The sequence below is a fragment of the Culicoides brevitarsis genome, chromosome 3, assembly GCF_036172545.1.
Source record: "Culicoides brevitarsis isolate CSIRO-B50_1 chromosome 3, AGI_CSIRO_Cbre_v1, whole genome shotgun sequence".
Classification (NCBI taxonomy): domain Eukaryota; kingdom Metazoa; phylum Arthropoda; class Insecta; order Diptera; family Ceratopogonidae; genus Culicoides; species Culicoides brevitarsis.
Window position 1 is genome coordinate 21,399,370 of NC_087087.1, and position 14,950 is coordinate 21,414,319.

Here is a 14,950-nt window from a genome sequence, read left to right on the forward strand (position 1 = left end):
TTTGGGAGAATATATTCTCCGCCATAATTTTTTAAATGTTATTTACCATATTAAAAAAGAATAAAAAAAATAGACGAAAATCCGTCAAAAGCTTTAATTTAATTTAATTAATCTTTGTTTAATTTCCACTTATTTCCGTGTATTGAAACTCAATTGTAAAAGCCGTTTGGATCCTTTTATTTTGAAAATTCTGATGCGAAGGGCTTCGAAAAAACCGTTTTGCTAAAAACTTACTTTATGTAGGTTTTTTGAAGTTTTTTGGTAAAACTACTTATTTTTTTCCTAAATAATCATAAAATAATTGTTAAAAAAGCGAGAATTTGTTTTTAAATAGTGAATGATTTTGATACACTTTTGAAAAGTTGAAAAAGATTTCTGTTAAATCAGCCAATTGATTTAATTCATAATGTTACGTTTTGATGTGTAACAAAAAAAAGGTATAAATCGATAAAAATTTTTCAAAAAGTAATTTTGTAATAAATGAATATTAAATAAATATTTATTTAAATATTTAAAAAAATATTATTTGGTATAGATAAACACTCTGGCATGCCTAAATCTACTAATTTACATTACCCTCTTTTGATTTGGCAACCCTACTTCAGCACATAGTGCGGATTTAACCAACTCTGTTTTCAAATCAGAAAATACCTAGTCCAACTTATAGATTAAATTATTTATTCTACACATTAGTGTCGAGTTACTTCTATATTTAGTATTAATTTAAATTGATTAGTGCACTAAGGAAAAAGGTGAATTTATATGTAGACTATTATGTAAAGAGTGCCGTTAAACATGAAATTATTTTAGGAATGGCTGAAGGCAATGGCGATATGCACGAAGATATCGTTAATTTACGAGTGGACGACCGTGGAGATGGCGAAAGAACGGAGGACTACGTAAAACTATTGGAATATGGGCTCGATAGAAAGGTAAACATGTTAAATATCTCTCTTCAAAATGCTATATTTATAAGTTTAATGCCGAATAGGTTGCTAGCAAACTGGATGATATATACAAGACAGGAAAACTAGCCCATAATGAATTAGATGAGAGAGCTTTAGATGCACTCAAGGAATTTCCTGTTGATGGTGCCTTGAATGTTTTATCCCAGTTCCTTGAATCTAATTTAGAACATGTATCGAACAAATCAGCTTACTTATGCGGGGTAATGAAAACATACAGGTGAGTCTGAAATTTCGCTTTAAGATTTTATGTTACTTTACTTGCATTGGTACTTGCATACTTAATGCTGCTTTGATCTGTATTCAAATGAAAAAAAAAATTTTTTTTTGTCAATAATTACCTATATAAACTACAAACATACTTAGTTTTAGTACTAATGGCAACTGCTTAGCACGTGTCCATCAATATTTTATCAAAGATGCCAAACATAACCGCATCTATTTCTTGTAGTTTTTATGAGCTAATTATTAAATATTTTATCAATATAGACAGAAAAGCAGAGCTTCCCAACAAGGTCTAAACCCTTCAACACAAATTATTCAAACAAAAGGACCTGATGAACAAAAAATTAAACAAATATTGGAACGCACTGGCTATACCCTTGATGTTACCACTGGTATGATCAAAACAAAGAAGAAAAATTGACTTATACATAATTACTTGATGTAATTTATTTATTTACTTATTTTACAGGACAAAGAAAATATGGTGGTCCACCACCTAACTGGAGTGGGCCCTCGCCTGGTAATGGTTGTGAAGTGTTCTGTGGTAAAATCCCAAAAGATATGTATGAAGATGAGCTAATCCCTCTTTTTGAAAAATGTGGTGCCGTATGGGACTTAAGATTAATGATGGATCCAATGACAGGGACTAATCGAGGATATGCATTTGTTACATTTACAACAAGGGATGCTGCAAGTAATGCTGTTGAGCAAGTAAGTTCTGGCAAAACATGGTCTTCTCAGATTACAATAAAATAAAAAAAATAAGTGTTCTATTCATAAGTTAAATAGAACTATGGGAAAATATTCATTACAAAAGAGCATAAGTTCCTTTGTATTAACTATACATGAATGTGTGCAGTGGCGGATTTTTCAAAATTTTGGGGTCTATTTTAAAAAAAATTGTTCTACAGAAATCTCGGGGCTTCAGTAATAAGGCCCTTCTTTAAATCCGTCACTGCAGGTGTGTATTAAATATAAATAAATATTTAATAATAATAAATATACGAAAGGATCCCCGTGGTAGAGCTATCCGAATCTATCTAATAATGATTGTAATAAACAAAACCACAAATTAAGCGGAAAACATAACAATTTTCTTACTTTTATTTATGTACCTGTTTATTTTTTGTTAGATATTACATATTTAAATTAAATTATTAAGCAATTAATGGAAACCTTTTTAAAACAGGAGAAGAGAAAAAACGACTACATTTTAAAATTACTTAGAAAAGGAAAGGCAAATCTTTTTTGTTTTCATTTGATTATGTATTATTTTTGTACTTATTTCAATAATTTAAATTTTAGTTAGACAATTTCGAAATAAAACCTGGGAAGTCGTTAAAAGTAAATATAAGTGTACCCAATTTACGCCTTTTTGTAGGAAATATACCAAAGTCTAAGGGAAAAGATGAAATATTAGAAGAGTTCAGTAAATTATCAGGTAAAATTAAAATCGAACTTCAAAACTAAAATCTGAGAAAAAAAAAATAGAAAAAAAGAAAAAATCCAAATTTTTTAAATCCAAACTTACGTTTTTATTTTTTTTCTTTATTTTTTTATTATTTTTATATGTTCTTTACACACATAGCTTTGTAAATTAAAACTTAAAAAACGAAGTTTTTGGGACTCGCGTTAGGTACTGTTGTATTATCTATTTTCAAATAATCAATTTATACGCGATTAGAATACGATGTCGAAAAGTTTTGCAATAGACTTCATTTATACGAAGTATTCTAGAAATTTGTTCTTACAGCTGAATGATTTTGAAATAAAAAAAGGCAAAAAGATCGGTGTAACCATATCTTTTAATAACCACAGACTCTTTGTCGGGAATATTCCCAAAAATCGAGATAGACTTGAAATTTTTGACGAATTCACTAAACATGCACGTAAGTTATAAATTTAAGAAAACAGCTGTTTACCAAATACAGCCGTTCATTCAATACAAAGTCTATTACTGTTTATATATTTTACGATCCTTAACTTCAATGGAAATAGGTTAAAAGGCCCAAGGTTTTTCAATATTTTTTTTTTCATTATAGCTGGACTACTAGAAGTTATAATTTATAGTTCTCCTGACGATAAGAAAAAGAATAGAGGATTTTGCTTTCTTGAATATGAATCACATAAAGCAGCTTCGCTTGCGAAACGGCGTTTGGGTACCGGTAGAATAAAGGTAATCATTGAAATGAAATATTATATATTTGCCAGTTCTATACGTAAATTCATTATAAAGGTGTGGGGCTGTGACATAATTGTTGATTGGGCCGATCCACAAGAAGAACCGGATGAAGGAACGATGAGTAAAGTAAAAGTTTTGTATGTGCGAAACCTGACGCAAGATATAAGTGAAGACAAAATTAAGGTAGATTGAGTTTGTTGATTTTAATAAGTAAATAATCAATATATTATTTTTTTGAATCTCGAATTATCTATTACAGGAGCAATTTGAACAACATGGCAAAATAGAGAGGGTAAAGAAAATAAAAGATTATGCGTTTGTACATTTTGAAGATAGAAATAGCGCACTTGATGCCATGAAAGAACTGGATGGTAAAGAAATTTGTGGAACAAGTATAGAGGTAAAAAGTTTGATTCTAAAAAGTTTATTCTAAAACTATAATCATAAATATCATGTTTTCAAAGGTATCTCTGGCTAAGCCTCCATCCGATAAGAAGAAGAAAGAAGAAATTTTAAGAGCACGCGAACGTAGAATGATGCAGCTAATGCAAGTACGGCCAGGAATTATAAGGTAGCTTAGTTTTTCTTTTCTTCTGTACGTTATAAGTGAATCCTATTTCGCGTTTGCTTCCCTTATTTTTTAAAAGTAGGTAGGGTCAGGGCATTACTTTTCGGTATGCACTACTTACCGTGATTTTTTAACTTTTATTAAAATTTTCTCGAATTTTCTATTGCAAACCTTATGATGTTTTCATAAAAAATTGAACTTTAAGCCCTTCTGATTACGATACAATTATTGGTTTTGCAATTCTTTAAACAATAATAAAAATTTGATACATTTTATTTTGAAAAGTCGAGAAAATTCAATTTTCTTAATAAAATTTTCAAGAAGGCAGATTTTGACCTAAAATTTTCAAAGGTCAAAAAATTCCAAATTTTAATGATTTTTGTGAAAATCTTTGTGTCAGATGGCTAAAAAAGCCCTTAAATTTTGTTACTCAGTAAGTTAAAACCTTAAAATTATTGTTTAAACATAATTTTTTTCAAGCCAAACTAAATCACGGTAAGTCATCCTCATATTTCTGGGTAGGATGACTTACCGTGATGAACATTTTTGTTCGTGATTTTCAATTTTTGTTGATTATAAGAAGATTTAAGGCAGAAATTTTTATGCGAAATGGCATAAATTTATCGAAAAACCAAAAGCTAGTTTAAAAAGATTGTGATTTGAGTCTAATTAACCACAAAATATTGAAATTTGAAAAAAACTTATTTTCTTCAATGATATCGAGCTTGTACTTTGCACACACGTTTAGCTATGCTAAATAAGCTTTACTGCAATGTTACAGGCTTCTAAGATAATCAAATCGATAAAAATTAAAAAATCTTAAATTTTGATTTTTTCGATTTAGTATTTCAAAACCAACCATATTTTTGAAGCTCAATTTTTCTATGAAAATCCTGATAAATCATAAAAAGTCTTTATGGAAGTGTAAAATTACTTCTTATATTTTGCTAAAACATGCACTAAAACGTGCAAAACAAAGATTTTAAGCAATTTTTAGTGTAAATTAAAAATCACGGTAAGTCAAGAATCATATCACGATAAGTCATCCTTTTCACGGTAAGTCAAGAATCTGACAATTTTCGGAAAATTCAATTTTTTTTTCACGAAATATGAATGTAAACTCAAGATTTATAGCTAAAAATTATGAACATACGAATGCTTAACTCATCACAAAAATCGGTTTCCAAATATCCTTATTCAAAGACCAAAAAATTAATGATCAAAGTCAAAAAATCCTAAAGTTACCGATAAGTAATGCCCTGACCCTAATTTCGAAAGATTTTTATACAAAACGACTGTTTTTCAAGTTTTTAAACCGTATATTATTTTTTTTTTTTAGTTTATTTTAGTGTGTTCCAAAAACATTTTCTGTTTTGCGTTACATTTTTGAAATAAAAACCCTGCGGGTTGGGGGATATAGAAATTTTACATAGGTTTTCGTTTTTAATAGGTATTATCTTGAACGGAAAAATTGTTCAATTCAATTGCATTATTTTGTGTAAGATCATTAATAAATTAGCTTTATGTACTTATTTTTTTCCAAAAATTAGGCCGTTCCAAATTTTTTCCGATGGTTTTTGCCCCAAAACATTTTTTTCAAAATGGGGGGTTTTTTCAAAATAAAAAAAAGTTTTGAAATACTGTTTCATACAAAATGCCAAAATTATAACAAATTTTGGTCTTTCATGAATATTTTAGATGTTTTTATGGTCTACATTTAGATTCGATCATTTAAAATTGATCTGAAAGTTTTTCAAGTTAAAAATTTTAACAAAAAAATTTCATAAAAATAACCATCAAAAATTTTTGAAAAATAATTTTTAGGAAATATTTTTAGAGAAGAAAATTCATTTTGAAAATTGAAAATATTTTAAAATTTTTTTGAAAATACCTTGAAAAAGTAAGGAAAAGGACCACAAAATGGTCAATTTTGATGAAATTTTTTATCTTTTTTTTTATTTTTCCCAATTGGATTTTCGGCTTTTGAAATGGGGCAGGGGACAAAAACATAGAAAAAAATTTGGAGCGGCTTCACATATTTTGAAAAATTTTTCTAAAAAATCTTTTCAAGTTCTCAGTTGTTAGGTATTATTTGTAAAAAATTATTTCTTAATTTTTTTTTAAATGTTCATAAACTTCAAACTTTAAAATTAACTAACATATCGCTAAAAAAAAAAGCTAACAAAACTTGATTTTTTAAGTCATTTAATATGAATAGTATTTCAAAATATATATATTTATTTTTTTATAAAAATGATGGGGAAGGATGCGCGAAACAATTAAGTTTTTGGAATACCATTAAACCTATATAATATACCTTTAAATATCATTTTAGCATGGTTCATAACCATCCAGGACCTTTACCACAAAATATTCCAGCTATTAGAAATGTGAACACCGTACCTCGATTGCAACTACGAGCTAATCAAATTCCACGAGGAGGTGAATACGGTATGTGTGCTTGGCCATAATTGTTTATTATTGTATTTGAAAACTGAAATAAATGTTTAAAAAACAAATCTTAAGATACCTAAAATACTTGCATAACAATTTAGTTTGAATGTTTATATAATGTTTGTTTTATTATTTGTCAGCTAAAAGTGTTTCTTAACAAAAGGTGTTGACATTTATTCAGTCTATGAAATGAATGAAATTAAATTAAAGAAAAGAAATATCAATAACGTATACTAATTTAATATATATCAAATGGTTAGATTTATTAAAATTATACTTAAAATGAGAGTTAAGTAATTTTGTTAAATATCAATTTTTGTTGGTTATTTATTCAGTGGTTTAACGTCATATATTTTTTTAATTTACAAAATACAAAATAAGTTTTATTTTTTTAAATACTTTTTTTTTTTAATTGAAAACCACACAAATCAGGGACGATATTTGTATTTGGTTTTTAATGTTTGAAACTTTTAATGAACTAAATGTGTATTTATAAATATCAACTGGTTAGTTCGATGAGGTTTACTGAACTGATGAACTAATTTATATTTAAAGAAAATGAAGAAATATGAAGACAAAACTGGAGGAACTTCTAAAAATTTGATCCATTCTTGAGTGCTTTCGTAATAATATATTGGACTCCCAGTGCAATCATAAAATTAAATTTCCCTCGGAAAATGTATTGTCGGATATGGCCCCCTAAATACTTTTGATTAAGATATCATTTGAAATCAACCAAGATAAATTAAATATAGAAGTCTTAAAACATTTTACCTATATATACAAATATATATATATATATATATAAAACTTGTGTTATAATTATTATTTCTTTTTTATTTATTTTTCGTCCTTACCTACGTTATTTCCTCCTCTAAATGGCGGACGTTATCAACCTTATAGGGGGGTGGTCCTGGGCTTGGAACACTAACAGTACTTGGGCAGGTCGATGGAATCCATGGAATCCACAGCAACAACCTTCTGGGGCATCATCCAACATTGCCGGCAGCCGAGGGGGAGCGGGTAATCAAAGGGGTGGGAACTGGGGTGGGTCAAGCACGTCACAGCGATCGTGGCATTTGGTGAAACAACCATCTAAATTTAGCAGGTGAGACCAAGGAAGGTATATCGGAACGACTAAGAACTTTAATTCAACATCGTTGTGATATTTGTTTTTGAGTTTGAACTAGAATGAACTTTTAGGGAAATAAAATGCCAGATTAAATTACATCAGAAGTTCCTCCATTGACATTAGTTATAAAAGCGACGTGGTTTAAAAAATTGACCTTAACGGGCTTAACAAGCCTCATCGGACTAATTTTCTAAAATTTAGTTTATCCAAATTAATATGTTAACATAAAATTTGATATTTTCTCTCCTGAAAAATTATTTTAGAATACATTTAGTAATGATGGGGACACCACAAAGAATAAACCGTGTTAACAAATTATATTATGATAAATTATAATTTGTTTAGTTATTTTTTTTTGTTCGTTTCTATTTAAAATATTAATTCAACATTGTTTTTGAATTAAACTGATTGAACTCACTAAATTGCTTTAGAACCTAAATTATTCAATAAATTAAAGGAACTTGATTTATAACAGTTATAGTTTAACCGTTATTTAAAATTGCATGCTTGTTTTATTTTTTACAGCAGGTAAAAGAAAGTTTGATGGTTCTCATCCAAACCAAATTGAAGTAAAACGCCGTTTTCCAAACACAATGTTAAGTCAGTGGGGATGTCAACCTTTATCACAACAACCATTAGATGCGAATGGCGGGGATCAATGGTATAGTGATGCTTATTCACCATGGACATAAAAAGACAGAGGATTATATTTATAATGGAATGATACGCATTATTATTCCTTTTTTTAGTAAAATACTTCATTATTATTATTATAATTATTATTGTTTCATTGTGCTAACTTGCATTTTGTTATGTTTGGATATTTTTTTTAAAGAGATAATATTGATTTTTAGTTAAAACTACTTTCATTATTGGACATTGCTCATAGTAATTAATTATGCTTAAAGTAGAGAATTTTGAAGTACATAAAGATTCATAAAAATACAGATCAACAATCTAATAATCGAAAAGTGGGAGATGTAGCAACATTAAAAAAAAGTTGCTCATTCATTTCAATCGTTCATGTAATTAAGGTTCTAAATTTAACCTTTATAGTTCATATTTTAATAATTTTAACTACATTGTAAATTTCACGCTTTTTAGTAAACATATATAATTAAATTAAAATAGTAATAAAATACACACAACACTTTGGAGTTACAAATATCTTAAAGTGTAAAACATTTAAAAATTAGCTATGTTCATAAATTATTCACAATCAGACAAAGAATCAGAGACATGTTAAAAGTTTTTTTTAAATATTGTTCCATTTTTAAAAACAGTAAAAAGAAGTAAACAATTTTTATTACAAAAACATCAAAACTTAAACTTTGGAATTCTCATATGTTAATAGATTGGGGTACTATCAACATATGACATTCTCTATTTTCTTTACAAACTGTAGAGAACAAAATCAAAAGTACATCAGAAAAATCTTATTATTTTTCTGAAATTAATACATGAATCAAGAAGCGGTAAAACAAAATTAATAAAATCTACATATATTGAACTGAACTGTAAAAAAATGAACTAATTTTTTGAACTTATTTAGGGTAGCTTAAAGTTTATAAAAAAATAAATAAATAAATGTAACACTAATCGAATCATTGGAATGATATATCCATTCAAACTAATTCAAAAATTATGATAGTAATTTTACCAATATTTTTGTTGTGTGTTATCGATAAAATTGTTTAAATACTTTTATTAATATTATTAATGTATGTATATGCAATTCATTTCATTTGAATTGAAAAAAAACTATAATTTCAGGAATGTTGGCACAATATTATTAGAAACATAAGACTTAATTTTTTTTCTTGTTTCAGTAAGAAAACGAACGAATAAAAATGATTTGATATTAATTGAATATTTAAGTAATTATTTGAAATAAGAAGACTTCATTTTTATTTCTCATTAAATAAAAGGTAGATACATTTTTTTAATCATCGTTTTATTTAGATTATTAGACAAGTCTGTTAATAAACAAGGAATAGAATAGTGTTTTCTTTATGTGTTGATTGATCAAATTCTGCACTTTTTTTATTGGCAGCATTGTTTTCTTACTGAATCTGCTGAAACTGTAGGTTTTACATCAAGTGGCTCAACGTTCGTTGGACGAATAACATCACCTTCAGGAGGGTCACGTATTTGTTTTTGGGATACAATCCGATAAATTTCTGTTAACCATAAAATACATATATGTATAAATGAAATATAATATTTAACAAAGAACGAAAAAGTTGCAGTTCAGATTCCTGCAAAACTTCAGAATCGAAGGAAAAAAGTAGAATTATCATATGTGTCAAACCTGTAAGAATGTTCTGGAATGCAGTTTCAACATTTGTAGAGTCTAAAGCAGAAGTTTCAATGAAACTCAAACCATTCTTTTCCGCAAAACACTTTGCTTCCTCAGTTGGGACTGCACGCAGGTGTCGCAAGTCGCTTTTGTTGCCAACAAGCATAATTACGATATTTTGATCAGCATGATCTCGCAATTCTCTCAACCACCTTTCAACATTTTCATAAGTCAAATGTTTAGCAATGTCGTATACTAGTAAGGCTCCTACAGCTCCTCGATAGTATGCAGAAGTAATTGCTCGATAACGTTCTTGACCTAAAATGCTGGCCTGTTAAAAAACTTCGACTGATTTGTAGGCGTTTTAGTCTTACCAGCTGTATCCCATATCTGTGCCTTTATAGTTTTTCCGTCAACCTAAAATAAAATAAATACATACATATACAGAGTGATTCAATCTTTGAAAAAAAAAATAATTGAAAAACTAAAAACACCTTCGAAAGAAGCAACTTTTAAATAAAAAAAGATTAACTTACATCTATGCTCCTGGTAGCAAATTCCACTCCAATGGTAGATTTTGATTCCAAATTAAACTCGTTTCTGGTGAAGCGAGACAACAAGTTACTTTTACCCACACCAGAATCTCCAATTAGGACCACTTAAAATTTCAGAAAATGTATTTGATTTTAGTGATTGTATTTTCCAGATATATGTATATATTTTTGTTCGAGTTTTAAGAAAAAGATTTACGTGTCAAAATTAAATGTCGATAACTTGATCTTTGTCGAGATTGTTTTTAAACTGAAAGTACCTTTGAAAAGATAATCATATTCGTCGTCTCTATTGCTCATTTTAAATGATTTTAGAAAAGATGATATCGCAAAGAATATATTTTTGATTTAAATAAAATGTCTTTAACCTTTTTCTTCTGTACTACTTCACTGAGGACGCACTTAGGAATTTGCGCTACCTTTTTGTGACATCCACTTATTGAATTAGCCAAGAAAGACAGTCGAAATACTCGGCATGACAGTCGTAATAAATAGTAAAGAATTTTATCTTTCCGATTTCTGTGCACGAAAAAAGTAAATAGTGAGAATATTCGAGTTTCAGGCGTTATCCCTTGTATTTTGTATGTCCTCTTGATTAATAAGCAACTAAGCGCTCTATCTACTATGTACATCACGGTCAAGATTTCAATTGTATAATGGATTTACCACGAATTTAATTCTCAAGATATTACTTCAATAAGTGCCGAGACAGAGCCCGATATAATTAATAAAATTTTATAATTTAACTGTTATTTATCATAAAAAAATGAGAAAAAATACTTTTGAATTCCGAAACTCAGTGCTAAGCAGACTGTTTTCACAAAGGGTGCGAAGATCAAGAAGTAATGAGTCACCAACCCCCGATGAAGAAAATGCAAATTCATCACAATTTAGTCAAATGGAAAAGGTAAAATTTCCAACACAATTATCCTACAAATGGTTGAATTGCATTTTTATACTTAACATTTTTTCAAAACTCATCTTATATCGTTATGATTAATTATGAAAACTATTAACATACGTATATATGTATATATTTATATACTATAGGGAGAGACACTTAAAAGTGAAAGGCTAAATCGTCAAAGTGACGAAACAATCGAGTTTCCTGATGAAGAATGTATTCTTTGTTGTACGCCTAGAACCAAAGTTGAAATGTATCAATCTAGCATTTGTAATCATGTTGCTTGCAGAAGCTGTTTTGAGAATTATTTAACGATAGAAATAACAGAGTCAAGGACTGAAATATGTAAGAATGTTAATATAGGGGTCGACCAGGCTTGTACGATTTAAATCAAAGATTTGAAAATCAAATCAAAAATCAAATCTTGATTTGATTTTTTTTGATGCCTCAAATCAAATCAAAAAAGATTTGACTTGCAAATCAATCAAAAATTTTTCAAAACTGAAATTTTTTTGATTTGATTTGATTTGAAAATTGATTTAAATCAAAATTAATTCAAATCAAATCAAAAAAATTTCAGTTTTGAAAAATTTTTGATTGATTTGCAAATCAAATCAAAATTCAAACCATCTCTTAAAAAAATCAAATCATTTTTTTGATTTTTTGATTCTTAATTTTGATTTAAATCATACAAGCCTGGAGTCAACAAATTATTAATTAAATAATATTGTGTTAATTCAATAATGATTTTAGCTTGTCCACAATGTAATGATCTTTTACATCCGAATGACATTAGAAAACTCTTACAAGGAAACTTAGATATAATAACAAAATACGAAGAGTTTATGGTACGACGAGTCTTACTTACCGATCCAGACAGCCGATGGTGCCCAGCTCCTGATTGTTGCTATGCCGTAATTGCAACGAGTTGTGCCTCTTGTCCCAGATTGATTTGTGAAAGACCAGGATGTGATATGGAATTTTGTTACCACTGTAAAGAAGAATGGCATCCAGACCAAACATGCGACAGCGCGAGAATCCTAAGACAACGAAATTATAATAGCTCTGATCTGAACATATCACCTGCTTTACTTAATAGGGACGACATAAAACCATGTCCGAGATGTCAAGTACTCATAGTAAAGATGGATGATGGTTCTTGCAACCATATGGTGTGCGCAGTTTGTGGATCAGAATTTTGTTGGCTATGTATGAAAATCATAACCGATTTACATTTCCTCAGTCCCTCAGGATGCACGTTTTGGGGTAAAAAGCCATGGTCAAAAAAGAAAAAGTTACTTTGGCAAATAGGCACTATATTTGGAGCTCCAATAGGTATTGGTCTTTTGGCATGCATTGCAATACCAACAGTTTGTATAGCTGTTCCAATATGGGTAGGACGAAAGATACACTCAAAATTGAAAACGGCAAAAAAACGGAAAAGAAATCTATCCATATTTGGTGCAGTTTTGGCATCGATAGTTGTATCACCAATCTTAGCTGCTTTATCCGTAGTTATTGGTGTTCCAATATTATTGTTTTACGTTTATGGCGTTGTGCCACTATCTTTATGCAGAGCGGGATGTTCTACTGTTTATAATAGCAACGGCCAAATAGATATGTGTGATAACAGCAACTTCAGATCAGGTGCAGTGTGTTTAAATACTATTTGAATTTTATCATTTTCTTTATTTCAATGTACTTTTGTTTATCTCACAGATGCACAAAATCTAGAGGATGTTTCGCAACTGCGAGGAACAAGTATTGGAGATATTAGCTTGACCATACTGAGCAATTCCACAAATCCTGGAACATCAGCAACAGCATCTTCCAATGCTGATTCAAACTTAGCTTTAGCTGGGAGCATTTTAAGGTAAAAATAAGCAAAACAAAACTTTTATACATATATTTATGTTTATTATCATGTTTTTTTTTAGCCACAAAGTAGAAGTAATGGTAGATGTCAACCAAAAAGATGAAAACTAGAATCTAAATTTTTATAACATAACATATTTCAAGATAAAATTATAATGCCAAAATAATTATTTACATATTTTAAACTAGGAGTGAATTTGTTTTCTTCAAATAAACATCTCCATATCAAATCATCAGTATGCTTTTGATCATTGTATTACCAAAATAAGTCAGTGTGTATAGTTCAATAGTAGTAATGATGGAATTTTTAATAAATTTCGTCGGCGTCGGAAGGGTCCATCAAATTTACGATGGATTCCGACGAAAGGGTTAACTGAAATGCAATGTACGACGTTGTAAAAACATTCAAGTTTTAAAAATTTTTGTTTTGAATTATATCCTAATTTGAAAGCTTTTTAGTCAGTTTTAAAACTATTTTTTTTTTTAATTTTCACGAGGTTACAATGAAATTTGAACTAATAAATACATATTAAAAATTTCCTTTTCCCCCTAATATGTTAAAAATACGTCGTAAATTAGGGGGATTTCGACGGTTTGCGATTATAAGGGGGCTGGGGATAAAAAAAAATTCCCAATTTTATCAGATGCCATTAATGGATGGTGCTCTAAAAAGATATATCGCACAACTACACTGTTTAACCAAATGACTAGGAACCAATTTAAGTCAATATTATAATATATTTTTTGTATTTATAAATAATTCTACAAATTTTTATTTTCATTCATTTTGTGTCATTCTCTTGGGGTAAAAAGTTCCGATACAAAATGGAGAACTTCACCTACATTACGTGTCTTCACCTTGTCAAGTATCACCAAGTAAATTAAATCTAATCTTCTGACCTTCTGTAAAATATCATCCATATGGCGCCATCCATTTATTACCGCATTTTGTGAAATCAATGATATTTTGAATTCATTGTCAATTTTCTCATTGTTTATACCTTCTTTTCGAAATAAAAGATCCATTTACTAACATAAAGCAGTGATAGGAACAATACTCAAATTGAATATATTTTGTACGATTTAGAGTTCCTAAAACAGTTTTGTGATTGTAAAGTGATTCTTGGCGAGTTTATTACTACTCAACATCGATTTTTAATAGGCAAGATGAATACTCAAAGAACATCCAAGAAAAAGAAAAGAATTGAAGAAATTGAAGGAAAGTAGTGCAAATGAATTATCAAGAATTCCTTTCTTAGCAAGAATCGTCAAGACCAAAACATGAATCGTTCAAATCATTAAATTTGTCCAAAGGTTAAAATAAAAGATATAAAATGTCTTTGAAATACTATTTTAAATTAAAGCACCTTAAAAATAGCAAAAAAGATGGAAAAATCATTGATATTATTGTTTTCCATTATTATTATTCACCTCCCAACTCCTTACTTTTTGAGGTCCAAAATAATGTGAAACATTTTTTGAAATTTCATTTGCCTTATGTTATCAATATTTAAAAAAACGAGAATGAATTGCATTCGTTTATAAAAAAAAAATTTCGTCGGCAGAGTTTCTCCGGGAGTGGTAGGAGTCGATAAGCCATGCGCATCTTCCATTTTAAAACGAGAAGGAATTTCGTTGATGTAATTTTTATCCTGACCAATAAGCATCCCAATAAATTGATCGACTTTTCTCAAGTACATAGTTCATTTTGAATTTTTGCAACATGAATTAGATTTGCTGACCATGTCCACTCTCCTTTTGATCGTTTGACATGATCAACAAATCGTCCACGTAT

General features: G+C 29.0%; 3 protein-coding genes across 7 annotated transcripts; 2 read left to right on the forward strand and 1 right to left on the reverse strand.

Annotated features, from left to right (window-relative positions):
• Window positions 1-611: 611 nt before the first annotated feature.
• On the forward strand, window positions 612-9,309 carry LOC134836019 (heterogeneous nuclear ribonucleoprotein R). Of its 5 annotated transcripts, none has more exons than XM_063851133.1 (13): window positions 612-752; window positions 811-932; window positions 992-1,185; window positions 1,455-1,582; window positions 1,660-1,901; window positions 2,944-3,079; window positions 3,233-3,366; window positions 3,427-3,555; window positions 3,632-3,772; window positions 3,837-3,943; window positions 6,276-6,391; window positions 7,298-7,502; window positions 8,055-8,184. In XM_063851133.1, the coding sequence occupies exons 2-13, from the start codon at window positions 813-815 to the stop codon at window positions 8,056-8,058; spliced, it is 1,656 nt and encodes a 551-aa protein (XP_063707203.1). In that variant the 5' UTR covers window positions 612-752; window positions 811-812; the 3' UTR covers window positions 8,059-8,184. The 5 variants fall into 5 exon arrangements, with proteins under 5 accessions (XP_063707203.1, XP_063707201.1, XP_063707200.1 ...); XM_063851131.1 differs by lacking the exon at window positions 2,944-3,079 and adding an exon at window positions 2,496-2,631 and having other exon boundaries at window positions 8,052-8,182; XM_063851130.1 differs by having other exon boundaries at window positions 8,052-8,182.
• Window positions 9,310-9,459: 150 nt separating this feature from the next.
• LOC134833335 (ras-related protein Rab-11A) lies at window positions 9,460-10,797 on the reverse strand. Its single transcript, XM_063847628.1, has 5 exons — window positions 10,637-10,797; window positions 10,362-10,483; window positions 10,200-10,242; window positions 9,838-10,143; window positions 9,460-9,706 (listed from the first exon to the last, which is right to left on the reverse strand). Exons 1-5 carry the CDS (start codon window positions 10,674-10,676, stop codon window positions 9,570-9,572), a joined length of 648 nt encoding a protein of 215 aa, XP_063703698.1. The 5' UTR covers window positions 10,677-10,797; the 3' UTR covers window positions 9,460-9,569.
• Window positions 10,798-10,869: 72 nt separating this feature from the next.
• On the forward strand, window positions 10,870-14,004 carry LOC134833334 (E3 ubiquitin-protein ligase RNF19B-like). The gene is made up of 5 exons (XM_063847627.1): window positions 10,870-11,283; window positions 11,427-11,625; window positions 12,034-12,927; window positions 13,000-13,153; window positions 13,218-14,004. The coding sequence occupies exons 1-5, from the start codon at window positions 11,143-11,145 to the stop codon at window positions 13,264-13,266; spliced, it is 1,437 nt and encodes a 478-aa protein (XP_063703697.1). The 5' UTR covers window positions 10,870-11,142; the 3' UTR covers window positions 13,267-14,004.
• Window positions 14,005-14,950: the final 946 nt, after the last annotated feature.

Coding starts and splice junctions, on each gene's coding strand:
- LOC134836019 (XM_063851131.1), top strand. CDS start 813: ATGGCTGAAGGCAATGGCGATATGCACGAAGATATCGTTAATTTACGA. Junction 933..991: donor AATATGGGCTCGATAGAAAG/GTAAACATGTTA, acceptor AATGCCGAATAG/GTTGCTAGCAAACTGGATGA. Junction 1,902..2,495: donor CAAGTAATGCTGTTGAGCAA/GTAAGTTCTGGC, acceptor TTTAAATTTTAG/TTAGACAATTTCGAAATAAA.
- LOC134833335 (XM_063847628.1), bottom strand. CDS start 10,676: ATGAGCAATAGAGACGACGAATATGATTATCTTTTCAAAG. Junction 10,144..10,199: donor ACAGATATGGGATACAGCTG/GTAAGACTAAAA, acceptor CCAGCATTTTAG/GTCAAGAACGTTATCGAGCA. Junction 9,707..9,837: donor ATTCCAGAACATTCTTACAG/GTTTGACACATA, acceptor TATGGTTAACAG/AAATTTATCGGATTGTATCC.
- LOC134833334 (XM_063847627.1), top strand. CDS start 11,143: ATGAGAAAAAATACTTTTGAATTCCGAAACTCAGTGCTAAGCAGACTG. Junction 11,284..11,426: donor AATTTAGTCAAATGGAAAAG/GTAAAATTTCCA, acceptor TATATACTATAG/GGAGAGACACTTAAAAGTGA. Junction 12,928..12,999: donor TAACAGCAACTTCAGATCAG/GTGCAGTGTGTT, acceptor TTTATCTCACAG/ATGCACAAAATCTAGAGGAT.